The 26,822-nt window shown below is 46.0% G+C and overlaps 3 protein-coding genes across 3 annotated transcripts; all 3 read left to right on the top strand.

Moving 5' to 3' along the window:
• The first annotated feature begins 6 nt into the window (after nt 1-6).
• LOC112452297 (TNF receptor-associated factor family protein DDB_G0272098-like) lies at nt 7-3,030 on the top strand. Its single transcript, XM_025012415.1, has 6 exons — nt 7-14; nt 98-1,852; nt 1,939-2,124; nt 2,224-2,408; nt 2,502-2,611; nt 2,697-3,030. Exons 2-6 carry the CDS (start codon nt 98-100, stop codon nt 2,750-2,752), a joined length of 2,292 nt encoding a protein of 763 aa, XP_024868183.1. The 5' UTR covers nt 7-14; the 3' UTR covers nt 2,753-3,030.
• Nucleotides 3,031-3,752: 722 nt separating this feature from the next.
• Nucleotides 3,753-14,324, top strand: LOC112452295. Its single transcript, XM_025012413.1, has 2 exons — nt 3,753-4,206; nt 9,112-14,324. Exon 2 carries the CDS (start codon nt 9,113-9,115, stop codon nt 9,995-9,997), a length of 885 nt encoding a protein of 294 aa, XP_024868181.1. The 5' UTR covers nt 3,753-4,206; nt 9,112; the 3' UTR covers nt 9,998-14,324.
• A 1,385-nt stretch (nt 14,325-15,709) lies between these two features.
• LOC112452296 lies at nt 15,710-22,814 on the top strand. Its single transcript, XM_025012414.1, has 3 exons — nt 15,710-15,797; nt 16,434-16,641; nt 17,205-22,814. Exons 2-3 carry the CDS (start codon nt 16,464-16,466, stop codon nt 17,477-17,479), a joined length of 453 nt encoding a protein of 150 aa, XP_024868182.1. The 5' UTR covers nt 15,710-15,797; nt 16,434-16,463; the 3' UTR covers nt 17,480-22,814.
• Nucleotides 22,815-26,822: the final 4,008 nt, after the last annotated feature.

Raw genomic sequence — 26,822 nt, 5'->3', positions numbered from 1 at the left:
TTCTCCCACCGCTAGTAAGTACCTACTCGTTAACCAACGCTGATTTATTATTTCTGTTGTACAGAATCGCTTTATGTTAATATTACGCCGTTTTCAGATGACCGACACCCTCAAGGAGGAAATGAGACGTTACAGGTCTCTGGCGGTCAAAGTGGAGGAGAACCTGAGGGATAGACGGCTCGTTAAACGCGTCATTCGAGATAAATACGTGCAGGCTGACATAACAGAGCCAGTAGATGAAATAAGGAGTATCAGATACAGTTCGGACAGCGACGTGTCCAGCCGTGACGTCGCTACCAGCATCGACACCAACAACAGCGACTCGCATTCCAAATCGATCATTGTCAAGCCGCAAGATGCTGGCGAAACTGGAGATGATCACGATATCCAGTCCCCCATATCGGACGTACAGCATTCGCAATTTCAAGTTTGTTTAACGAACAACACTGTTAACGATTCAAAACCTATAGCTGCTGTGACTGATCATAATAAATGTATCGATGCAATAGAGGTGGCGACGCCAGACGAAGATGTGACGTTAGCAGAGAGTTGGAAGCCCGAGGTACCCAGAACGCTGGACATAGTTCCCATAACGTTAAGTAACGATGAGGAAGATACCTCTTCTTCCATAGGGGTTTCCAAAGAAACTGAAGATCCACCTAAATTGTCACGTCAAGGTTCTTACGTATTGGATACACCCAGTCCCATGTTGCTCGCTCACATGCATACAGAATTAACTGACGAAAACTACGTTCCCACACGTACCACTGATGTATCGCAACGAAAACAGTGGAACATTGCGCAGCCTAAGGTGGAGTGGGAAAATAAACAATTTGTGGCAGAAGGTGTTGAAGCTTTAAGTAAATCAGAAGGTACAGCAAAAAAATCAACTCTTCAGCATAGAGAATCCGATAGTTCGACAGAATCACGTCAAGAAATCAAATCTACTAGTTCTACTAAAGGGATAATCGTTGAAAATGCGTGTAGATCGGACGCCACGCCAACTAAACATAATCGTAGATCTAATGCAGATTTTAAGAAGCAAAGTTCCTTAGACAAATCAGAGAGGAACAGTGACACCAGCGTATCAAATTTGTCGAGTAGAGAGTGCGCAGAAGATACGAATAGTCCTAAAATTCAGTTGTCTCGCGTAGATGAAAAGCAGTGTAGTAAAAAAGAAAGTATCACAAAACATCGCGATTCAAATGTCAAAACGAAGTCTTCCACGCCGGATAAGCTCTTGATGGTCTACAAAGAGATCGAGGAGATGCACAAGAAGCAGATGATGGAGCTGATATATCGTCAGCAGAAAGAGCAATCGCTGCTGCAAGCGGAATTCCAGAAGCAACAGATGCTCTTGTTGGCCGAGATACGAAAGTGTGCCTCCGGAAGTCCGCGTCAAGCGAACGCATCGAACGCTACCTCGAATCGATCGTTGTCGAGCAACGAGGCAAGGCAGCAGTCGAACATAAATTCTCCCGGCAATATACCGATGGAAGCGCATCGTAATGTTAAATTACCGTTGGCGAATCGAGTGATCGTATGTCCGTTGGATTACCTCTCTCCGAGAAATTTATACCTGCTTAAACATCAGTCCTTTACCGCGGACAATTCTCCGGCTCTCGATTTTGACTTTACGAGAAAAGTGAGTTTATGCGATACCGCGTATAATAATAATAACAACAACAACAACAACAATATCAATAATAACGATAATGACGACAGCAGCAGTTGCGAGTCGCGCGATCTTATTGTATGTAGGAATTCCAACGTGAGTCGGCAGTTATTTCCCTTAGATAGCAATACCACGCATGTACCGGTGCTGGACACCACGGCATATCTTGATAAACACGTGAGTACTTTTAAAATTTATTATTTTTTTAACGTATTTCAATGTTTCGTTGTTGAGAAACTCATTAAAATTATGTTACTGTGTAGGTACGGGCGGTGAATATCATCAACGCTTACACACGTGGTTACTTAGTGCGTAGATTAATGCGGACCGAGCGCGTTATCACGTTGAAAAAGATATATAAGGAGGCGTTGCAATGTATGCTTAAGTTACACGTTGACGCGCCCTTAAACTCGGCGGAGGTGGATTTCCTTCATCGTCTCCAGTTGCAGGTAAATTACACGCTTGTTCCTTAACTTATAAAATTATTTTACTGCTTGTATTCAGAGATTTTCGGTCGCATAATAATAAGACGATTTATCGTTTTCAAGTGTGATGCGGCGTCCATGAATATAGTGGAATTATTCGCCCAGTCGCCGACGAAAAGAATGAAAGTAATCGCGCAGGATCGCGAAATCAAGGAGTCTCGAGCGGAACGCCCGACTTCTGCTCGATCGTACTCGTTCGCTACTCAGAAGACTTTAGCCAGAAAGAATCTGAAGGAATTCGAGTCCACGTAAGCGTAGCTCCTTTTTTCATTGTTGCGTTCCGTCTATTTTATATTGTATATATTATATTGACAATTGTGTTTTTGTTATTGTTTTTTTAGAATGGCGAAGTACCACCGACCGTTGGTCGTCAAAAGGAACCCCGTTAGGTCTAGGTGTCAAACGTGGGCCTCGGATATGAGAGACCGACTTATGTCGCCAAATCCATTGCGTAAGCTTTCTGCATATACTTTGGTTACGTGCTTAATTTCCTGTAAACGGGTGAATTTAAAGGCAGATATATTTTTGTATTGCAGATCAGGGTATCAGGAGAAGCACGAGCACGGGAGCCGTACGGAAGCCGTGGCGATGACGAGACAGAGTGCCTTACGACGTTGATTAAGCGACACCGTCAATTTCACTGCGAGAAAGCGGAATGTACACGCGCGGAGTATGACGGATTATATCATTTGAAGCGGCTCGCGTTAGCTACTCCTGCCTTCAAGAAGCGCACTAGTGCCTAGTTCTTCTGATCAATTTATTTTATATCAAGGTACCAATCCCTGGACACGTACCTATGTCTGGACATTTTTATCGTTTTAATCCTTAAATAAGTCTATAACGCGAATTAAAATCAAAGAGAATCCAAGATAAAAATATTTTTCTCGCATTATGTTTTTACTGATTTTAACTCGTTATACTTATTTAAAAACTAAAATGATAAAGGTGTTCGGACATAGGTCTTGAGCGTCCCGGCATTGGTACATTTTACTTTACTATCGCATTTCTCTTGACTGATACATGACACTTATCTGTGATACGTTTATATCCAATATATATATCGCTTCCTATTTTCGATTTATTGAAGCCAAAACGAAGATTTATTACGCCAAAGCAAAATATACAGACGATAAATTGATTTTATTGTCGGGAGATTAATTATGAGGATAATCCTCTCTCTAATAAAGAATGCTGCTCTTTTTATGTTGAATCGTGGTGCTGTACGAATTGCTGCCTCCCTTGCGTCATCCCCCGCGCCGCGTCGTTTGAATTGTCACGTACGAGGTATCCAGTTTACCTTCTCGTAGACCGTCTATCGTTATTCGGCCGTTGCGATTTAAAGGGAGAAAAATCTCGATCGCTCCGGCCGTTTGTCCTCATTACGAGTATCCGCGATCCCGCTTCATGATGACACACTTCGAAGGATTACGTCTCGAGCCGAGCGCGGATGACTTGCGCGCATCAGCGCGTATCGAGTATTCTCGGCGGAGTCGAGGGCCCCCTGCGGGTGTTTCCGTTCGCCGTTCCGCAGAGCAGAGCAGAGCGCGGAACCCGAGTCTGCGCCATACCGGGCAGAGGCGTGTCCTCCGGCTCGCACGCTCGTATTTAGTACAACATTGGAGGCCCGCTTCACTCGTCCACGGTCTCTCGCGGCGGCAACGGCGGGTGCGCGCGCGAAAATTCATACCTCGCAGAGAGAAGGGTGGCGACGACGCGAAGGGTAGAAGGAAACGGAACGGGAGAGCGCGAGGGTAGTCGCCGCGCGTTGCCGACAACCCTGGCGACGTTGAGGGAAGAGCGCGGTTCCCCGTGGAAGATGTAACGATTTCCGCGAGGGCCTTCTCGCGCGGAAGGGAAAGAAGGAAAAACGGCGGCGGGGAAGGAGGCGAAGAAGCGGAGCGGCAGTCCCGCAGCGATTTTCTAATTCAAGGGGGAGGGACGCTTCGCCATCGGGAGGGAAGTTTCATGGCGTGAGGCGTCATCGGCGGCGCGGACGGACTCGCCCGTTTTTCTTCGCAGGAGAGCCAGAGCTCCGCCGACAGTCAGGTAAACTTCGCTTTTCCGCAACTCGCTTCGATCTCGCAGAGACTTCTCTCTCGCCGAAGCTTCTTTTCTTTTTTTTTCTCTCTCTCTCTTTCTCTCTTTATTTTAATTATTCAATTTCGCTGCGAAAGGTGCAGCGCGCGCGTACGCGCGAGGAGAGACGCGTCACGCGCGTCCTTCTTCTCTCCCTCGCGATCGACGGGGCTGAAAGCAAGCGCGCAAAATAAATAAACGCTCGCGTCGGTCGAGGGTATACGCGGTCCCATTCCGTTCCCAAAACATACAGGAGAACCGCGCGCGCGTCACATAAATTTCGCGAATCGCTCTCGCGCGTCACGTCCATCTCGCGAAAAGTCTATTCCGAGAGATGCGGAGAGGATGATGGAATCGGGCGGGACGATTCGCGCACGCGGTGGGCGCCGCGGCCGCGGCCGCGGCGGTATTTTAATCCCCTTATGGCGTAGACGCGGCCGCGTTTCAGCGGCATACGCAATTCCCTTTTTCGCGCTCCATCCACCGTCGTCCGACCTTCCCCATCCGTTCTCCCCTTTTTCTTTTCTTCCCCCGCGTTACGCGATATTTATAGCGGTGTGCTGCGACGGGGGTCTTCCTCTCTCCCCCCCCCCCCTACCCTGAACGCGAGCCCGACGTCCGCCGTCCGTTTCGCCGTTTGAGGAAAATTTTCCGCGCGAATTCGCGTCCGACGAGCCCCCTAATCGTCATTTAGCGGTTCCGCTCTGCCGAGCAGCTCAGCAGCAACACCAGCAACAGCAGCCTGCAGCAGCAGCAGCAGCTCGTTGAGCTCGTACAGTTTTATCATCGATCGCGCGCGGACGGCCGCACACCGTTTCGCCCGGCATTATTACACGTAGATGTGTTCGTGTCTGGCAACAGGTTACCTGTTCGACACCGTAGGAACGGAAATGATCCGATGACCGACTTTGCGCGGCCCTCCCCCTCCCTCCTTCCCCCCATATCCAAAATCTTTTACATCATCGTGTCATAAAGACGTCTTAAAGATGTCTTTAAATGTTAGAATTATTCGTTCTCGTCGTGGATCTCGGGCATTTATTTTCGCATCGTTATCGGAGAGACGCGCGGTCTCTCCCCTTTTTCACGTTGGAGGAGGAAGCGGCCGGTCTTCTGGTGTTGGCAGATAGCCTGTTTTTTTTTATTTTGCCAAGAAAAATAACCCCGCGGGTGGGTTGAGAGAGCCCGGCGGATTTTCCGATGAGCGCGCGACGCTCCAGCCTCTTTTTGCGCGAAACGTAAACACGTATCGGTCGATGACTGCGGAATGGGCTGTTGTGGTGCGTGGCGAAGCGCGTGACTCCGGCGACGTTTATTCGCGATCGAACGAGGGGTACGTCGAATCATCCTCGCCCCGACGTCTCGGCGTCCCGGATACGCGTTCCGCGAATATGCGTCACGTTCGAGAGTCGTATATCCGTTTTGGCAAGGACGCGCGACCCGCTGGCTCGTGAATTATAAATCGCGGTCCTGCGGATGTAAACGAAACAAACAAACGGGAACGCGTTCTCCGCGTGCTTGCTGTCTCGCGTGCCTAATGTTTGCGTTATAAATCCCGCCGAGTTTCGACAAGTCTAGACCGCGGCTCGCTCGCAAAACGGCAACCAAGCCAACTGCTCCGCGCGTTTGGCGGGGCGCCAGACGCGACGACAATAAAAGCGGGACGGGCGAAATATGGGCGTCCGCGATAATTTCGCCTGAAATGGCAGGCCCCGAAATGGGCGAGCCGTCATCAGCGTTGAGTCGCGTGATGAAAAAAGGAAAACGACCAGTTGACATGTCTCTCTCTCTCTCTCTCTCTCTCTCTCTCTCTCTCTCTCCCTCTCTCTCTCTCTCTCTCTCTCTTTTTTTCTTTCTTTCTCTCTCTCTCACACACGATTTTACCTCTTTCCCTCGAAAGAGTTACGAAATTGCGAAACGTTAGACGAGGGGCGCTAATGGATGGCGAACGCGATGCGAAAGCGTGCGTAATTAGAACGCCGGGGAGTGTTAGTCACGAAGCGTTTTTACGCGAGGGTCTCCGAGGGATCGATGGGGAAAAGTGTCGCCTTCCCATTAATGTAATATTCCGGTTTCATCTGCGTGGCTGTGAATCAGATACGCGCGGGGGGCACTACCTCGTTCCCGCGAAACTTTCCGCGACAATTCGAGAGCAGGGTGCTTAATTCGCTACTTAACTGGCGCCCCGTCGGCCAGAGTCCCCCTTCCCCCTCAGTTTACTTTACTCTTAACATTGTATCAATATATTTGCCCAGCACTTTGCGCGACTCTCGTTGTTCCGTCAGCCTTTCTTGCGGAACGATAAATACATTTTCTCTCCTTTCCTCCTCCTCCTTCTGCTTCTCCTTCTTCGCTATTCTTTTCTCCTGCGACGTTCCTCCATCCCACTTTTGCGTGTCGCCCAAAAAAAGCCCGGTCGATTCGTCGCGGGAAATTAACCTCGCCTTAATTTTCACCTTTTTTTCTGAAGCGGGTGACGGAGAGAGGGGTGAGGTAGGACAGGTAGGGTTGCGAAGCGTTGTTTCTCGTGGCGTGGGCTTTCTCGCAGCACACATGCGTGGCTCACACGGTGTACATAGTGCACACCGCCACTATCTCGTGTCCTCGTGTGTACTTCGCGTTTGCGTTCTGCAAGGGGTGTGGGGGATGGTTTTATTGATCGTGGGGCAGGAAACGCTTTCGCGGCGCCGCGCATTGTGATCGTAAAACGAAGGAGCATCCGCGGAGTCATCCTTGAGATTTTTCCCCGTGATACACGAGGGGACGCGGGATCCCGCGGCCCGACCCCGCATCGATCCCACCGCTCCTCGTCGATATCGATCCCTCGTTTCAATAAACGGGAGCTGCGTCTAAAGTTGCCGCGCGCGTCGCGAAAGAGGCTGAAGACGAGGAGTTGGATTTCGCCGACAACGAAACGGCGAACGAGCGTCTCGTAAAGCGACGCGAAATAACGGGGGGGCTTCTCGGCCGGAAAGACCGCTTTTATCCCGATGATTCCTTCCCGCCTCGTATCCTCAGTCTTGCGAGCCGGATGTCGGTGCCAAAGGGCACAGCGGGGGGGCATCGCGTCCCACAAAGAGTATCCGATTACCGCGCGACATGCCCTTTTACGAGGAACGTGTGTCTCATTACGCGTATAAATAAAGCAACGCATACGACATGAGACGTGTAGGCATTTCGCGATGCCTCTCGCGTGCATTTTTACGCGTGAGGGAGCGGCTCGGAGGAGGAGAAAATAAAAAAAAAAGAGAGAAGTAACACCACCGAAATGCAGCTCGAAGTATCGAACGTATGAAGTACCCTCGGATCGACTCCGAGTACCCTTCGACACGGTGCCAAGTTTTGTCCCGTGCGACGTAAAAGTTTTCCGTCGTCTGGATGCCGATCACGTATATACGCGTCTCCTTCTCGTCGACTTTTTCGCTTTTCGCCGCTGAATCCCGCGAGAAACGCTCGACTTTCCGCCGTTGTACTTTTGCCGGTGATCGTGAAAACTCGAAGGGGAACGAGAAAGTGACCGAGTCATATATCGCGTCAGGTAAAAAATACGTCTTTTTTTTAAATATTTTTTTTAAGGAAATGTGCACAGCAGGGAAGGAACATAATTTCGCAAAGTTGCCTCCGTTTGCTTCATTAAACGGAGTGCCTCATTTTATGGATCGCGCGAATATCCGTGGCTTCGATGCGACGATCTATCAAACTATTATCCTACACTTCCTTAGTTCTTGAAATAGGAACAACTAGAAAATTGCTTTTTCTCCGCTGAATGGTTCGTTTCGCATATGAATTATGTACGCAGCTACGTCTCTGGTGGCGACAAAACCATTCTTTCTCAAAATAGTTCGTTAAAATAGGAGAGCTTAACTCTCGCCGACAACCTGGAAAAACGAAAGAATATAGGGAGCACGGAGAGAAGTAGTTATGAAATATCTGGCGAAAGGTAGAAGAAACGTCGAGCTATTTGCTTACAAGCTCATATCACGTATCATTGGATATATGTATATATTGACGAGCTTGCGATATACATACGAACGGCTCTTTCCGACCGAACGGAGAGGGCGGATAACGCAAAACGAGAGGAGGGCCGGTCGGCAGCCCTTAAAGAGACGAGATACGCGCGTCGACGGAGAGTCGAAGATATTATTTCGCAGAAGACCGAAAATGCGCGCGCGCGCGCGTCCGCAAGCCATCGCCGATCGCTTTGACACGCGTGATTCCATCGCAGTGCATCCTGTAAAACCCTGTAAATAGATCCTGTAGGCATTTAGATGAATTTAGAGATAGCCAATTAGTCAGTGCTGAGACGAGTTTGCCAGAGCGGTACGCGGGGGGAGGGGGGAGGGAGGTGCGGGAGGGGGCTAAATGTCGGGAGCTAAATGAGAATGCAATTAGAGGCAATTAGAAACGCATCTTCAAGTCCCCCCCAGCGCGATTATTCCTTCGCTCGCGTTGGCTGCGAAGTAGTGGTGTCGATTGATTGATTAATTGCCGTAGTATATGTATATACGCGATTGCGCGTATTCAGTTGCTCGGCCACATTGCTCGCGAGCGAGCAGGCACGTAGACCGCTTTATCGACACCTCGCGTGCTTCACAATAACGTAATTTCACGATGGGACTGATTCTGGCATTTTTCTTTCCCTCTTGGCTTTTTCGATCGATTAGATCGCGACGTCGCGAGATCGTCCCGCGCCACCGGCCGAGCCGGCCGGGGTGGCGTGTGCTTCTCGTTGATAACGAATTGTCGGAGAGAAAAAGAAGAAAGAAAGCGAAAGAAACGATCTCGCGACGACGCGAAACGGGGGTTGAAATTCGCCGCGGGGGAGAGACTGACTAGCGGGATTGACTGAGCCAAAGGGTTGTCTTTGCGGTGTTGCAGGATGCACGCGGTTGGATTACACTCGGCGCTGGCCATCAAGCGTCAGCGAATGCGCCGGGACGAGCAGCGTCGCGCGCGCGAACGTCGTTATAGCGCGCAATCGGGCGAAAGCGGCCTGACGTCGCCTAGGGCCTCGACCGGATCGCTGGACCACCATGGCAGGCATCACAAGAGCGCGCATGCCGGCGGGCGTGCGTCCGGCCAGGCTATGCTGGACACGAAGGTGGTCACCTCGATCGGGATGCTGCACATCGGCGTGGTGTTCCTGGTGCTGGGGGGTTTTCTGTTGGTGAGCGGTCTGCTGCCAGGCGACCTCGCTCACTGGGGCACCAAGTCATCCGGCGGCTGGTGGAACGAGCTGGTCGCCGTCGGCCTGTTCGCGATCATCGTCGGCGTCTTTCTCATCGTCCTGAATCGCGTCATCGCCAAGAAGGAGGAGGACGATCTCGAGGAGTACGTTCAACGGCAGCTCACCAGATCGCGATCCGGCCACCGATTGGAGCGGGACGTGGAGACCGGTGGGCTGACCACCCGCCACGGCAGACGGGCGAAGCAGATGAAGCAGGAGTCGTCGGACACCTCCCTCGAGATTAAGGACGACGACAAGGTGAACGGAAGCGGCGGCTCGCCGCGACGGAGCCCGCCGCCGGCGTACACGCCGCAGGCCGCGATCAACGGTGACAATCAGTCGGCGGTCCAATCGGCGCTCTATCTCGAGCAGATCACCGAGGAGGAGATTATCAGCGACCGCGTCGAAACCTCGACCACCAACAGCCTCAGCCCGGGCTCGCCCAGCGAGACCCGAGAGCTGCTGCAGAACGCGCGATACTCGAAGCAGAACGGGAACCCGCAGCAGGTTCACCGGCCTTACGTCTCCAAGATCTAGACGATATAGGCTCGAGAGAGATGAAAGGGAGCGACGCGACAAGCGGATAACGCGACGGTGCGACAAAGCCCGCTTTTTCATCCAGCCATTTTATCTATGGCGTCTTCCGACCGATTCTTGGGAGTGAATTTCCATTGTCGACGTATACATTCCCGTGTCCCCTGGATCGTACAACGGGCAACGAAATTGCGAGGAAACGCAACACGAAGAAGAGCGAAGCGAGGCGAAGCTGCAAGATAGTCTAAACCAGCACGGACTTCGGAAAGACGAAATTTCCGCGCAAATCAAGCAGCGAATTTTCCGCGACGATCCTCGGTATTTGCGAGCCGAAACGCGCGTCGCGATATCCGGTCGTTTCTTCCGAGGGGGGGAAACTCGAGGGAAGCTTGAGAAGCGAAACTTTCGATAATCATACACACATAATCACAAACACTAAACGTACATTCGTACAACACGTTTGACAAGGTAGGGAACCGAAGAATCGAATTCAAGGACCAAGAAGACTAGCCGTGAAGATTATATATCGTAGAATGAGGCACAACTTTGCGAAACGACTTTGGTGTTATTCTATATATATATATATATTGGGAAGTACTCGATAAATAACCCGATTAAAAATAATCGTTTCTACTTAAAAGGAAAATCTATTAGGCATACAAGCGACGGCGTGTATTACGGTAATCCTCTATGCACTTTTTACTTGCTTTGTTTCGATTCTCTCATTCCCTAGTTTCTGAATATCGAGACATTTAAAGAGAGATATACATGTCGATTTAAATTACATTTATTCTTCATAAAAATGCAATCAGAGTATATTTCTTTACTTTAATCATTAATTGAACACCGTTCGAAGCGGTTGATTTCATTAAAAAGATGGAGAAAATTATTTACTCATATATCGTTACATTTAATATCGCGCATACAGCTGTACGTCGGAGGCTGAAAGAGTTTATGCATTAACGTGCGATGCGAATCGAAAATAAGGTCTCTAGAGGAAGAATAGCGTACGACGACATTCCGAAATTTGATTTCGATATATCTTAGCGCTAATATATATAGGACTATACTCTCTCTAACTTCGAAAAAATACGATTGACGTGCATATACGCGCATATGCACGGCGAATTTCAGCGTGTACGCCAGAAAGACGTGCAACTATTCGTCCAGCGACTGTTGGCGCAGCAGTATTGTTAAGCTAGCCGATAATTTGTAATGTGCTATATTCCTTTTTATAATATATTAAGCATTTATTTACACGTAAAACACATCGTACTAGCTTTAGTCGGCGAGATCCGCCGGGGGCGGTGAACGAGGTCGCGCGCGCGCAATTCTCTCTTAGGGATGTGTCCGCGTGTGTGCGCGCGTGTTACGTGTGTGAATCCATACCACTCGACTTGAATTGGCGAAGGCAATAATCGCACGATGGAGAACCGCGCCGCGGTCGCTATTCGTTCGCGTTCCCGGAAATCTCTCTTCAAAATGAAATATCGTTATGCTCGGGCGCTACTGTTCTGTGATCCTAAGAAGAGAAGTTAATCGTCTTATACACGTCTTACATGTCAGATGAATTTATTGAAAAGCTAAAAGCTTCTTTCGAGCGGTATTGTGCGCGCGTGTGTGGGTGTGTGCTCCGTATATACATTACAGTATATCACTATATACGACCCATGCATGCATGCCGCGTAATTATGCAATGCGTGCTGTTTTTATCGCCATCGCGTGGCGCTCCGATTATTTATTAATTAACGGAACGTTTCCACTGTGTATTTAATTGTACGTAATTACAATTTTTTACGCCTTTTGCAAATTTAAGAATGCAAGAGAGAGAGAGAGAGAGAGAGAGAGAGAGAGCACATGCGTGGAAGATTGTGGCGAAAGGGATATATAGAGAGAAATAGATATATAGACAGACCGTGAGGGGGTGACAGGCGCGAATAGAAAGGGCGAAATTCATTACGATTAAATCGGGGCCGGTTGGGGCGCGTAATTAACATTGGGAGCAAATTGGGATAAATTGGGGCAAATTGGGAAATTGCTCCATCAAGAGTCATGGAAAAAAGACTCGCTGGAAGAGGGAGATCGAATCCGGATGAGAGACCGTGTTCTCAGATCAGACCAGATCGCTCTCGGTGTCCCGAGTCCCAGGATTTGCCCTTAAATCGGCTCCGAGTTAAACGTCGTGCAAAAGTGCCTTTGGTAATGTGCACTCCGGTATTCCTTTGGCGATAATCTCGCCTCGAGTACGAGCACCCGTCTGATTCCTCGTCCCCTTCTTTACCCTCCCCTACACACACACCCCTCGTACCTGTGTGCGAACGACTGGACGCGCGTGCGAATGTATAGATGATTGATTAAATTGTTTACCCCCCGAATCTCTGTGATCGCGTGTGCTTTCTCCGTTACGTCGGAAAAGTATATAGCTTTTCGTTTTCGGTCCCTGGGTTCTCCGCGTCCGTTCGTTTTTTCTCGACTAAAAGGCTGAAATTGCGAACTAATCTTACAATATACATACAAATACATACATATATACGTATATATATATATAGCGTGTAAGTCTCTCTCTCAAAATTAAAGTCTAAGAGTATATACGTCTTCTTGAAAACTAAAGACTATATTTCCTCGTGTACTATCTCGATTGTAATTTCGTTGTTTACCATGATAGATTTACAGAGCACACGAATCTCCCTTTCAAGCGGAACCTATCCGCCTGGAGGAACGTCTGCTTCTCCAGGCGGTTACGTCCCGCTTGAACGATACAGATACACGAACGTCCTCAAAATAAGTGGTACAATTTATTACTCTACGTATATAGCGTCGCGCGCGTGCTTATCGGTTGCAAAACTTTTAATATTTAAACAAGTGCATAAGCCGTGTATCGATTTCGACACGTAGGGGAGGTCATCTTTGGAAAAGACAAGTCCACCTATAGAATTATCTGATTGCCGTGTTCGTTTCGCGTCCGCATACTTATCAGAGTTTTTTTTAGAGAGAAACACTTTTAGAGCTATAGGTCTTGACTTGCACAGGGTGTCCCACTTGTGTGCCGCGTGTTATTTTTCAACGACGAATTCCTCGATTGGTCGAAGGAACCGACCTCTCCTCGACATTTTCTCGAAAAGTGTCGCAAAAGATCACTTAGCTTTTCAATCTTCAGCGTTCTACGCACCTAAGCGTATTGATTTAGGATTCTATTAAACTTCCTCCAAGTTAAAAATGTAGCCCTCTCTTTCTCGTAAATTAAATTTCGCTTTCTGAACTTTGGACTTGCTGAAGAGAATCTTTCTTTTTTTTTTTCGGTCGCTAATTATAACTAAAAATAACTCGAGAATTATCGCTCCGACATTTCTGCAGGGGAAAAAACTTCGAATTGAGAATGGGACACCGTGCGTGTAAACGTAAATGGATTTTAATTGCCGTCGCGTTGATTATCAGTTTTGCAAAGCGACTCTCTCGGAGCGTCTTTAAACGACGCCGCGAATGATCCTGCCGATTAGCCGTAGCTAAGGATAACGAAGGACCGCCGTTTCCCCGCTTCCGCGAGAGGAACGTGGACGATATCGGAAACGGGAGTTCCGACGATGAAAGTATTGCCGTTGCTTATACAATAGCACGAAACGAAAACCGAAATGCTCACTTGGCGAACAAATTTCCTGTTCCTAGATATATCTCGACGAATCCTTTCCCCGCACCTCTAAACTCCTGCCGAAAACTTGAATATACGAATTGTGGAGAGAGCGGATCGAAGGAAGAAAACGACATTCCGCTTCTATTCATTCGCGTTTTGACGTTGAACGTTCAATCGACACGATGGTAATTGACACGCGAACGGAAAACGCGGTGTATACGGTGGTGTTACGGTGTAAGGCGAAAAACGACGGGCGTATATCTGTTTGCGGAGCGATTTAGCGATATTACTATATTTATCGCGAGATTTACTACGACGCGCGAGAATACATTTGCTCGGAAAGGGATTGGAATTATAGGGGGACGGACAGGAGGGATACGGTTTATATCGTATATCTCGTTACCGAATCGATGCCGCTATCTCCCATCCCCGTTCGTTCGGTCCGCCCCGCGGAAAGGAGGAAGCCAAGCCACGAAGACCGTCGAGTCGTTATACGACAGAGGGAAAACCGTTGTTGTAATTACTATACTTATTGTAAAAATTATTATTATTACATCGCTGCTGTTTTTTGCGATTATTACAGTAGTTAATTTTACCATAGAAGTTTAAAAAGAAACCTTTCTTATTGCGATTTCTCTATTGTACCACTTATATACAACTTGATGCACGAATTTTTCGAGAATAAATATTTATGAAACGCTCCATTCTTAACGAATGATTGTTCTTCTACGTTACAGAAAATTTCCCCGCCATTCCATCCGACGAATCGAATTACGTATTCATTATCAACCGTATAACTCTATCCATTTATCATGAGGTTTTATTCGCTCCGGACCCCCAGTCGTACGTTCGAATTGTCTCGTGCATATTGATGTTTCCGAATCGGGGTGGAGAAAGAATCTCGCCGATTAGTTTTACCCCGGGCGAGGACGCGCGTCGAAGTTGCCGTTTCGTCTCGTTAAGCGGAACGCTGCAGAGTCAGCAGAGCCGTCGTCGTCGTCGAGACTTCGTAACTTGAATAGTCGTTGTTCTTTTTCTTTCTTTTTCTACCCGGAACGGCCTCCTGGAACCTCGCTGCATCGACTGCGGGCCGGAGGGCGGATGCAATGACGTATCGACCGGCCCGAGGTCAACCGGGGTCACCAAAGTTCATAGCGCGTTTGGCGCAAAAGTAACCGGTGTCAGGCTGCAGGACGCCACCAAAAAGCGTTTATTCTCATACCGCTTGTTGTGTGTGTTGTTCTTTTTTTTTGTTATTGAAAACCTCGCCGTCGGCGCGCAAGAAATAACTCGACGCCGCCGATAGCGAGGTTCGGGGATATTTTGGTGATTCGCGCAAAAACTGTGTTCTCGAAATAGTTCCGAAACAACGATGAAATTGGCAAAAATTAGTAACAGAGTGAGATTAATTTGATTATTTCTCCAGACCACGTTCTCGCGAAAGAGAGATGAAACGTAAATTTGTAGTGTCTCCAAATTTCGCTGTTTAAGGAATAATTCGATGTCGAATTATTTGCAGATCTTGTTGGAATAATTTTTCTGAAGCAGAAACATACGTCAAGGTATTCTTATCTTATATTTTTATTCGCATTACTAGCGCTTATTGAATACCGCATACGTGTTTCTACCTCGCGCGAATTAAATTATCTCGAAAGGATGAAATGCGCAAATATCTTCTTTAAGCCACCGTATAATCCGTTCACGAGAGAGAGAAAGAGAGAGAGAGGGAGAGAGAGAGAGACCTTAAATAATAGGTACGAAATAGATAAATTAATAAATGTATTCGCGTGTGCAATTTTAGTAATAACCGAAAAACCGATATTAAATTCGATTAAAACGTTACTTCGTTAATAGACAGTATCTATTAGATACAGCGTCCTGTCAGTTAATTCCGGTAAGTCATGTTTACGGAACTCGATAATGTAATTGCCACGATATTTCCTTCCCCGCGAGAACGGTTATACATAAAGAGTGTTGGCTTTTTGTTTGATCAGGATGATTGGTGCTATGCCAGCGGTGGCCGTCCGCCACGAGCGTAGGAGGCAAGAAAAAAGGCTGAAGCGGCCGAGTCAGCTCTATTTGGGAGGGCAGTGGTTGCCACCCCTTACGGGCTCGCCGCCCACCCCTAGTCCGCACAATCTGGACCCCTTGCCCGAGCTCTATTTATGTGGCAAGGTAACAGTTAATTGTAACAATATACGCCGTTCGACATAGATAAAGTCACCGTTCAAGGAACTATATGTGCTTGACGTTTAACAATTACATTGTTAAATATTGGAGAACGAAATTTAAGCTAATACCTTGAGAGTTAGATAACATTTTGTTATTCTTAACTATCATGTATGCCAAAATTTATTATTTTAAAGCAAAACAATATTATTTTAACTTCAGTGCTTGAGTTAAGTCAACGACAAGTTGAGTAGGAGCAGTGGCGACCTATGAAAATAGTTAGAAATGACTCACAATCAAATTGAATATAATTTGACTATGAATTTAACAATTAGAGTTTCTTAATTTACATGTACAATAAGAGAAGCTTACAGAAATCAGTTTCATATCGGTTTTTTTCTTTTTTACAATAAGATTTAATAATGTAACTTATGTTTTAAAAATGATCATTAGCTTGCGATACTTGTTAATCAAGGGTCTCAATTTAAATCTTTACATATATTACTGTCCATGATATGTGTGGACGTCGCTGCATGTATGGAGGTCAAGATGCACGGGGTGGAAAGTGCTTTCCGCTACGTGCTCGGTTTTGATATTAGTTTTCCGAGAGTAGAGTATATATAGATATGTGTATGATATAAGGGCCGGAAACGGCGGCGAGAGTAAGCGTCGATGTCGAAAGGAAACGAAGATCGTTGCCCGCAGATATCCGGGCTACACGCCGTGGTGGTGTGCCTGTTGTTGGGCGCGGTGGTGCTCGTGGTCGGTCTCGTCCAACTCGTCCCGGGTGCAACGACCACCAACCACAGGTTGGCGTTACTCATAGCAGGCGCTGCCCTAATTATAATGGGTGAGTCTTCTTATATATGGAAAAAAAACCTTCTTTTATCTTTAGCTTCTATCTTGACGTCGTGCTCCATAAGGCACGCTCTTACGGAACGAAAAGGCTTAACGGCGTTACAAACGCCGTTTTCCATCGTCGTGTATCGGCGAGGGAATTAAACGTCGCGTTGATTCTCCCGAGCCGTACAAACATTGCTTGTTTCGTGAACAAACTTACTAAATTGTTTATTTATTTACGCGCGCAGGCCTGTAATAATAAATCGAGATTAAATCGATTTCGATTAAGCGAAATATGTTTGTTTATGGGGAGAGCAGGAGGCTCTTAAATAAACGCAGATTTTTCGACCAGTGAATTGATTTCTCCTTTAGAAAGCTTATCGAGACGCTCGTTAATAACCGATTGTGGGACGTCAAATAACTGAAATAACGGATTATAAGCGCCGCTCGATCGATCGGCGCATCGGTGACGCGCGCGTGCTCGTCAGCACTCGATTCGTTTGCGCTTGGTGGGATCTCGACGGGTCGACCAACGATATATACGCTTCTAATTGTCGTCGTTATTGTTTTCAGGCTTCATCCTGGCGGGCGTGAGATGTTACGTGTTACACTGCATGCCGCTTCCGGCCGAGTCGCCGGTCGCGACGCCGATTCCACCGCCGGTGAGCGAGCAGGCACCCGCCGTACCTAAGGGCACCCTGGACCTCCTCGTGGGCCATCAGAGCCAGCCGGAGACCGATGCTCTCGTGCAGCAGCATCGGGAGTTTCATCACCATCATCAGCATTATCATCACAACAACCACAAGAAGAAACGTAGTTCTCAGGGCTCGCATTCCGAAGAGGCCTAAAATACAAACGAACGAAAAGAGAATAGGGCGGAATGGAGAAATGGGGTGGGGGGGGTTTAGAAATCTCGTTCGCGCGAAAGTCGAATCCGATAAGAGAGTCACTCTCGAGCGAGAGACAAAGGGGGAAGGCAGGGACGTTGAGGCTGGGTTGAATTTCTTCGGAAGGGAGAACATCGCCATTCTTTCGTAACATCTTGAAGTATATGCGGAATTTCCCAGAACGCGGCGCATTCTCCGCGAATGGGGGTGAAACTGTTAAACGTAAGAGAGATGATAATCGGCTTGACGTCGAGATAGGAGGATAGGTGCGATAAATTATTAATGACAAGAACGAACGATCGTATATAGATAGCGATTATTTAGCCCCCGAGAGAAAGCGCCGACGTCTAGGATATCCTGTATATATCCTGTACATATGCCAATGTGTATAGATATGAGAGTACAGAGTGGTTTTCTATCGCGACTAAAAAAACAAAGAGAGAGAGAGAGAGAGAGGGAGAGAGAGAGAGAGGGAAAGAGAGAAAGGGATCCGCGGGATATGTTTCTTCTCGTAAGAAAAACAGAAACAACATTTTCTTTATCGGAGGTATAGAGCGAGAGGTTTATATTATCGGGACGAGTCTATGAGATTTTGACTTTTGACATTCTTTTTGTAACAAGGAAAACTGCTAATCAGGTTTTGGCGAAATATCGGCGAAATCCTAGTTACGTACATTGGTATCTATATACATATAATATATAACAACATAACTAATTTACGTTGCAAATGTATATGCCGAGGCAAGTGCACTTTTCTACCTGATGTACCGAGGATTCGATATATCTAACGACATTCTTTTATCACAAGACTTCTAGTAGAGAAATTTCGTAGAAGAGACGTTCAATCTACCGATTGGTACAGAGTGGTTCGTTACTGGCCGAGAAACCGAAACGGAGTGGCAATTTTATAAAAATTTTGTAAAAAGAAACGATAGAGAGAGTTGAAAAACGTAAAAAAAAACTTCCATAAAAGATTCCTGTTGATCAGATAATTACTATCTCTTGTCACTTCGAAACTCGAACAACTTTCGACACAAATTATTCAACGCTACTGAATGAAATAATTTAATAATCTTGCTTAAAATTGATAAAAATATAGAAAAATGTTATTCTCTCAAATATATTTATATTCACGCTTGAATTAGCTGCGTTGAATCGGAAGTTAACTTACAAACGGACTTTATTGACTTTCTTATCTTTCAGTTTTATTTTCTTCAGAAAACAGAAGCTTCATATATGATATGATTTTGTGTTCTTTATGTATCCTTTTCTTGTATAGAGTACCCTTTCCGGGTTTTATTGCCGATAACGCACCACTCTATATACAAGTCGTATTTATTTCACTCGGAAAAATACGCGCGGGAAATCGGTGTATGGGAGAAAACGTTGTGGGAATCTACGCGATTGATCTCGTACGCGCGTCGCTTTATCTTCGATATTCCCGACGATGAACCTCGTAGAGATAACACAATTTATATAGAATTCGATTTAGAGGGAGGATAGTCGAAAGGGGGCGAGGAGGGGAGATAACGGAAATGACATAGGGGGAGGCGCGATCGTAGAGAAGGAAACACGTCGATGTCGATACATTAATAACTTAATTAGCGATAAGGTTTTTCCAGCACCCTCGCGCACTAATTAGCAAAAACCTCGATGTTTACTTCTTCCAGAAAGGTCTTAGCGAATATCGGGAACGAAATAGTCACGGCTGTTACCTAACGATCTTCGCAGATTCGCGCGTCCACGAAGCGCGCGACACAGGAAGGCGCGTGTCTTTTGCATAAAAACAAAGAGTACATGTACATTGTCTTTTTACACTCGATATATATTTATACCTATAAGCGAGACATTTAATGAGAGTCTGTGCCTGCGCGCGGAGAAAGCCTCGTTCGATCGTCGAATTGATCCAGATCGTTTGTGTTCGTTCGACACTCGGTACAAAAATTCATCCGGAGACGCGGGAATCGGTATCGCCGGTGCCGATCGCCCGCTCCTCTTACGCGCGATTATTTGTCACGCCGATTTCACACGGTACGTGATCAGGGTTCGATGCATTATATTTATTAAACGTACGTTTCTCACACGGGAATAATTCTCGGCGCGCGGATACACGTTCGTCTATTGGGGTCCACTTAAAGTTATCGCGTTTGAAATTAAAAAAAAAAAAAAAGAAAACGCTGTTGTACTAACAATTACGAGAATGTTTTACAAAACTGGCGTACAATATTAGGACGATCCCGATGTCCACGCGCAGCGAGATATCGCGGGATCTCGCGATCGCATTGCACTTCCTATGTTCTCTCATTCACTGGCAGTCATTTAGTCATCAGTAATGTCAAAAGTAGACGAGAATATCATAGATATGCACATTATATACATACGCATATGGCAAACACGCACGCACACACGAGTACGATATATATACGCATTATATATAAATCTAGCATTAGCGGTCGGTCTGTTGCACTAACGCGTTGCGATTTTAGTTGACTATCTCTAGCTGGATGTTAGAGGCCCCGTCTTTAGATATCCAGATTCCATCTGTAATATATAACCGAAAATAGAGAGTTTAATTAGCCACCGTTATATGGAGCAGTAAAACCGTCGTTGGTGCAATCAGTCCTAAAATAAAATAGCGCATCTGTCTAGCGACGGATGTAAATATAGTGAGACGAGCTGTAAAGTGTAAACTTGCGAAAATTTGCGGTAGTCATTAATCAGTTACGCGAGATAACGTCGCGCAAAAGCCACGCAACATTTAGCTTTCGTGACAACCTGACCTCCACACGTTTTATTTCGCAGTGAAATAATAAGATAACTGTACCCACAATGTGGCTTACTGAAGATTCAAAAAGTTTTCATATCTTTTCGAAACAATCGAGTTTTTTTTACTTCGTCGAGATAGAAAAAACGACAATTATGGGGATGCGAGATAAGAATTTTCAAGCAACTTTGACGTAAAATGCGCGTTCACGCACAGTTTAAAAATAGGCTACTGGACTTATTGATTAACAGCGCTCGAATTTAAAATTTTATTAATTGTTACAAGAGAAACGTTAAAACGTTACAAGAGAACCGTCTCAAATCGGACACAAGTAGTTCTTATTATCGAAAGAGCTTTTCGTGGAGCTAAATAAAAATTGTTTCAAATCGATAATACTTAATTATTGAATTTATGTAATAATTCACTATTGAAAAATGAAAAATAACAAAGCATCAGACTATGTACCATATTTTGGATCATATATATAGGGTACAGTTATTTTATTACAAATTACACACACACACACATACACACAAAATTTTCATCGGTCAGCACACTGCCTAATTTACACTCGACGCTCATGAGATCGCTGTAATTGCCCTCGTAACAAAAGTCTGCTTGCATTATACGAGAGAGAAAGAAAAAATGTTGGCGCATTTCGAAAAATTTTGCGGGACACGTGGCGTATAAACGTTGTCGGGGTTTATTTAAGGAAACGGAGTATATAGAAAGAGAAAGATCACTCCGCCAACAATTTGCGGATCGCGATCACTAATGTTTATTTTTACCAATGCAGATTAACTTTAAATCTCGGTTTAACTTACTTTTTATCTCTTTCCAGTTTCAGGAATTAGAAAAAAGACAAAAAGTCATACCGAGATTAAAAAGTGAATCCGCATTAGTAAAAATGGACATAAGCCTGTCACCTAACACGCTTTCCACGCATTGCTCATCGCACTATTAAGCATATTATTAAGTATCGTTCCTCTTTTCTTTTTCTATACGTTGGCGCGTGTTGTGTAACATGTCCCCTATTAGACGAAATACTTAAGAACGTTAGCGTGTACATAGCGCTTCGTGCAAACTGGCGATAACCGTATCTCGAAAGTAGCTGTATATTTAGAGCGCGTAGAACATAGGTTCATATTATTCATTTAGAAAAGTTCTCTCCTCACACGTAAACATATAATATATATACATATATGCATACATACATATATATATATATATATATATACATACATACACATAAATACATATACTAAGTCCTCGTTGTTGGTTGTTCCAGTCGTTGACGTTTCCGTTACTCTTTTCCGTTAAAGAGCCCGAATGATAGGTGCCAATCGTAGCGAATGTGTACTAAGACAAAAAGAAGACAAAGAAAAACGGTACTATCGTTGCTCGGGGATTATTAATTAATTTAAGCGCGCGCTCACATATACGAGATACGTCAAGTGCGTATTCGTGACACGAGGGAAAACGAATCCAACCCGAAAGTTCATCGTTCGGTTGTCAGTGAACGAACAACGAGATTATTATTGTGCTATTAAGCGATAGACAAATCATCCGGCGATGGTCCAGCGCGCTTGCGTCTTGTTTCCTGCATCGCGTCTGCGGATATAATATGCTTTCTTTTTTCCTTTTTGCTAATTTTGCTAAACGGCGAGCGTCGAGGAACGAAGTCGCTCGAAGTCTTGCAACACAGTAATTCCAAAACGAACAAACATAAATACACACATACAAAGGGTCGTGTACATCATACATCATTCTTTTACATGTATTCGTAATTGTATTATTTTTTATATGCGTATATAAAAAATGCGTCGTCCTTTTATTTGTCTCATCTCATCGCGCGCGCGAGAGAATAATAGCGCTAGCTTAGAGAAGAGGTATGCGGCTTCTTGTAAATCTACGATAGCAACAACCCTCTGTCTCTTCTACACTTGTGGTATGCATATATTCGCGCATTATATCGACGACCAATTATTACGAATGAGAGAGGCGAGTGCGCGCAAAGGCGGAGGTGCAAAAAAAGTGCTTTTTTCAGAAGACGATCTTTCAGATTTTGTATAAACTTATTATACAATATTATATGTATACACTCTATCTTCCTATATATATATATACCTATATATATAAAATAATATAATTATAATTATAATTATAATTATATACTGTTACACACGCGCAGAGCCATATCTGCAACTCTATGAACGTTTCGTTCGCGCGGCCGAACGGCGATTATGAAAGTTTCGTCACCACACTCTGCCCGAATCTCTCGTAACAGCGAGAGTGATCTCGGCGCGATCGACGGCGATCGCGATCTCGTTTTCTCGCCCGTCGATCCGGCCGTGAAGCGATCGCTTCGAACAAACGAGATCCGGCCAGGCCGTCGTTCACGCCGCGCGGCGAGAAACGGGCGATATTAACCATGTATGTGATTCTACAATTAAACAGAAAACTGTAAGCAGAAGTCAACTCTATCGCTATTTTAACTTTCAGAGTTTAATAAAACGTTTTCACTAACAGCAAGCGGTCTCGTTGTGAATCACCGGCGTCGCGTATATCTCTACGCTAATCTTTGCGCTGTTTAACACAGGAATAAAACGCGATGTCGACACGATATCGCGATCCTTGCCCCCTGCGATCCAAGATCCATCGCTTGAAACATGGTCCACTGTTAAATATTAAGGGAAATTTAAGTCAATTGATTGTAAGTTATGGATAACATTTTATTATTTTTAATTACCATGTGTGTCGAAATTTTTTATTTTAACTCCATTGGTTTAGTGAAATTAACCCTTCGTCTGTACACGTTTTTTTTTGCACCCTCGGGAGTGTATACGTGGATTTGTCACATTTGACGCTATTTTTCCTTATTTTAAAATATTTAAAAAATCTATAAAAAATTTACAAAACGTCTGTCTACATTATATAGTTGACGATTTTATAGTCATTTTGATAAACATCGTTTATTTAACATTTTCTGGCGGGCTTGCAAGTTTTACAGTTACAAGCAGATACCATTTTGGCTCAGACCCACGCCGTAGGCCCACGTATAGACGGAGGGTTAACATTGTTTTAATTAAATTAACAACATAATTTGAGTAGAGGAACAGCGACGAGCTATAGGAATGGTTAAAATTGATTGAAATTGAGTATAATTTGACACAACGAATTTACACTGTTAAATATTGAGGGATGAAATTTGAATCAATACCTTGAGTTAGATAACATTTTGTTATTTTTAATTATACCATATATATCGATTGTTTTAACGCAAAACAATATATTATTTTAACTCTATTGGTTTAATTGAATTGTTTTGATCAAATTTACGACGTAATTTGAGTGGGAGCAGTGACGACCTATATAGGAATGGTTAAAGTGATTGAATATTGAGTATAATACGACTAATGTATTTAACAGTAAAAGATCCCGGTTATTTGGGACGAATGACGTTTTCGATTGCAACGTGGAAGGATCCACAAGTCGCGGATTCGCGAATCGGGATTTTCTCCCGCGGGTTACAGGGAGCAGGGGGGCTGCCGGAGCTCGGGGATAGGAAGGTTTGTTTTGGAAACGTCGGTCACGTCGTCGCAAAACGGACCGACGTATATGCACGTGCGCCCGCGCAACGCGCACCAGATGGTCGTCGGTGGGCGACGATACTTTTAGCCCGGTGGGCGGCTGGCTGAGGGGTGGTTTTATCGACCAGGGTACGCCAGAATCTCCAAGAGGTTCAGTAGTCGCGGGACCACCACCCCGTCGGAAACGGCTTTTCGCTAAAACGCCTCACACGCTGGACGCTTCTACGGTGCTCCCGTTACTTTTTTCTCTTTCTCCCCCCGGTCTCCCTCTCTTTCTCTATCTCTCTCTCTTCCTCTCTTCGTTCTTCAGCTTCGCTCCTTATCTTTCGATCCCTCGCGCAAGATATCTCGCGACGAAAACGCGACGTGAAACCGAGGAGGAGGTGCCATATTCCTGCGTAAGAGCGATCCTGGATTCAGCTGGACGAAGTAAGTGAAACACAGGAGTGCGGAGAAGCGGGGGGGTTTCATCCCCCCCGCGGGTAAATATTTGCAAAATGTGTCCTCGGGTCTTTCTCGCGTTTAACGTGTCGCTCATTCGATAGAACGTCGCTTATTCGTTGACTCTCTCGAGCCCCCTGCAACGCGGTCGTACATCAAAAGGTAAATACGCAACAGATTTACGAGTCTATCGCTAATGACGCATTGCGCGACTCTTCCTTTGATTTCGTATTAAGTTTGAACTGCGAGAGAAAACAGTTAATGCGAGGAAAAGTTCATGCTCGAGAAGACATTCGCGTGCATGCGGCTCGCGAAAGAGACTTCGTCCATCATTTCTTCAGGATGAACAAATATGGGGCAATCGGAGTTATCATATAGATCTGACACGTCTGCCTTCCCGTTCTCTTTTAACGTTTCACGTTTAACGTTTATCCTTCAATTCGTATGCGACGTAGAATTAATCTACTTTTACTATTTATAAAATCAGGGTCAGCGTGTGGGATTTTATTTCGTAAAATTTAGGGAGAATGCCTCCTTTAAGCTTAGACGGAGGTCTCGATATAGAACACCTGGTTCGGCGGCTGGAACGCTTATCGGCGAAGCGTGAAATTTCCCCTTGGATGTTAAATGTGCAATGGTGACCCATTTATCGATTTTCCGAGATTTTAGTGGAACGTATATCCACGACGCGCTTATACGTTGCTTTTAAGGCAGAAAACGCGAGAGATATGGAAGGAACAAAAATACCGATGAAAACAAAAATGGGGAAAGTCATCGAGAATCCCCTTCTGCGCGAGATTTAGTGCATCTCGTGTGCCGTAGCTGTCGCGTACAGGCTAGCTCTCGGGTAATACATCAACGAGACGCATGCACACGGGGGATGCGCCCGAGTGCAATACATATTTGTCACCTGTCACGACCGCGACAGTCGACAAATATTGACGCCCGCCGCTGCGGCGCGGGCGGCCGGGCTGCGTTTTCGTATATTCCCTTAAAAAGCGTTCCAGCCTCGGCTATTGAAATCGCGGTACGGCGCGGCGCGGCGTCCATATGGCGTGCAGTAACCTCGATTATCGGAAACTGTTATAGCTATATTTTTCTGGAGCGCAGCCAAACGGAATATCAACGGCTCGAGCTGAGCGCGGCCCAAGACGAGCGGGCGGCGAGTCAATGCACGACAAGTATAGGTCGTTGCCGTAAATTAATCCCCTTCTCCCCCCGGCCGTTTTTTTTTTCGGGGTAGCTCGCTTCGGTCTCTCGATTAGGATGTTACCCGCGAAATCGTTATCGCGATCGCGAGAATCATCGTCGCCGGGGACGGAAAAACGATCGTTTTCCCTCTCGAATTTTTATTTGAAATAAAATCCAACCCGCGCCTCGGCCGTTGCTCAACGTAGAACAGCCCGCGAGTTGGTACCTTCCATCAGGGTGAACCACCTCGACGTGGCGTCGAGTCCTGCCTCGCGAGCCGATCCGAATCGCGTGCGTCCATTTAAAAGAAAAAAAAGGAGGAACGAAGCACGCACACGACTCATGCGTAAAATCGAGCGATATGCGGAATCGCACGGATTTACAAAGACGCCGGATATCCTTTTCTCCCCCCGCCCCCTCCGTCCCTCACCCCTCCTCCGCTCCCTCTGTAGTCCCTGAAGATTCTGGCAGAAATCCAGGGTAGCGAGATAGCGGCGATACTAGTTGCACATTCGCGCGCGCCTATAACTCGGCCTACGCTATTATATACGATGCACGTGGAGCTGCAACCATGACATCGGGGAATCAGGCCAGCGTTCCACTTTACGCCCTTCTAAAGCGATAACGGCCGTATATCCGACTGTTTTATGCGCGTATACCCCGCGCCGCGTAATTCCGCGTAATTCCTTAATTCTGAAATCGAGGATCTCCCGTTCGGTCCTCGACACCTCGTGACCTCGAGGGTGTCCCCCGATTTCAATCGCGTTAAATCACATACAAAAAATCGCACTTCAGCCGCCGTAAATCAGACGAAAGGGCGGGGGGACGTAGGAAACATGTTTTTCTGTTTATTTTCTCGCGTTTCCTCGTGAACGGCGGTCACGCGAGATCGTACTTATCGTTAGCGCGTCAATAGGGGGGTGGTTGAATCTCTCGGATTACAAGGGAAAGAGGGAGAAGGAATTTGCCGTGTTTTTTCAGCGGTGTATGCACCTGCACACCCCGTGCTGCCTTCGGTTGTTCGATAATCGAGGTACAAAGGTCATCGCCCCCCCGAGAACATATCTAGGCCACCGACACCACCAACGTTTGCCAGTAATCGCCATCACCGTCGCACATTCGACTACCAAAGCAGTCCCTCGCGGTGGGAACGACCACGTAATATTTCGAACATCAATCTTTCGATACGGGAGAGAGCTAGAGTCGCGTCCCTTAAAATTTAATAAACTTTACCACGATCGTGCGCAAACACATAATTGCATTGTTGTATTAAATATTAAAGAATGAAATTTAAACCAATGCCTTGAGTTAAATAACA

This window comes from Temnothorax curvispinosus, unplaced genomic scaffold (assembly GCF_003070985.1).
Source record: "Temnothorax curvispinosus isolate PA1 unplaced genomic scaffold, ASM307098v1 QBEX01003206.1, whole genome shotgun sequence".
In the NCBI taxonomy this organism is placed as follows: Eukaryota; Metazoa; Arthropoda; class Insecta; order Hymenoptera; family Formicidae; genus Temnothorax; species Temnothorax curvispinosus.
Note: the sequence above shows the minus strand (reverse complement) of the source record. Positions and strands in the feature narration are given on the sequence as shown.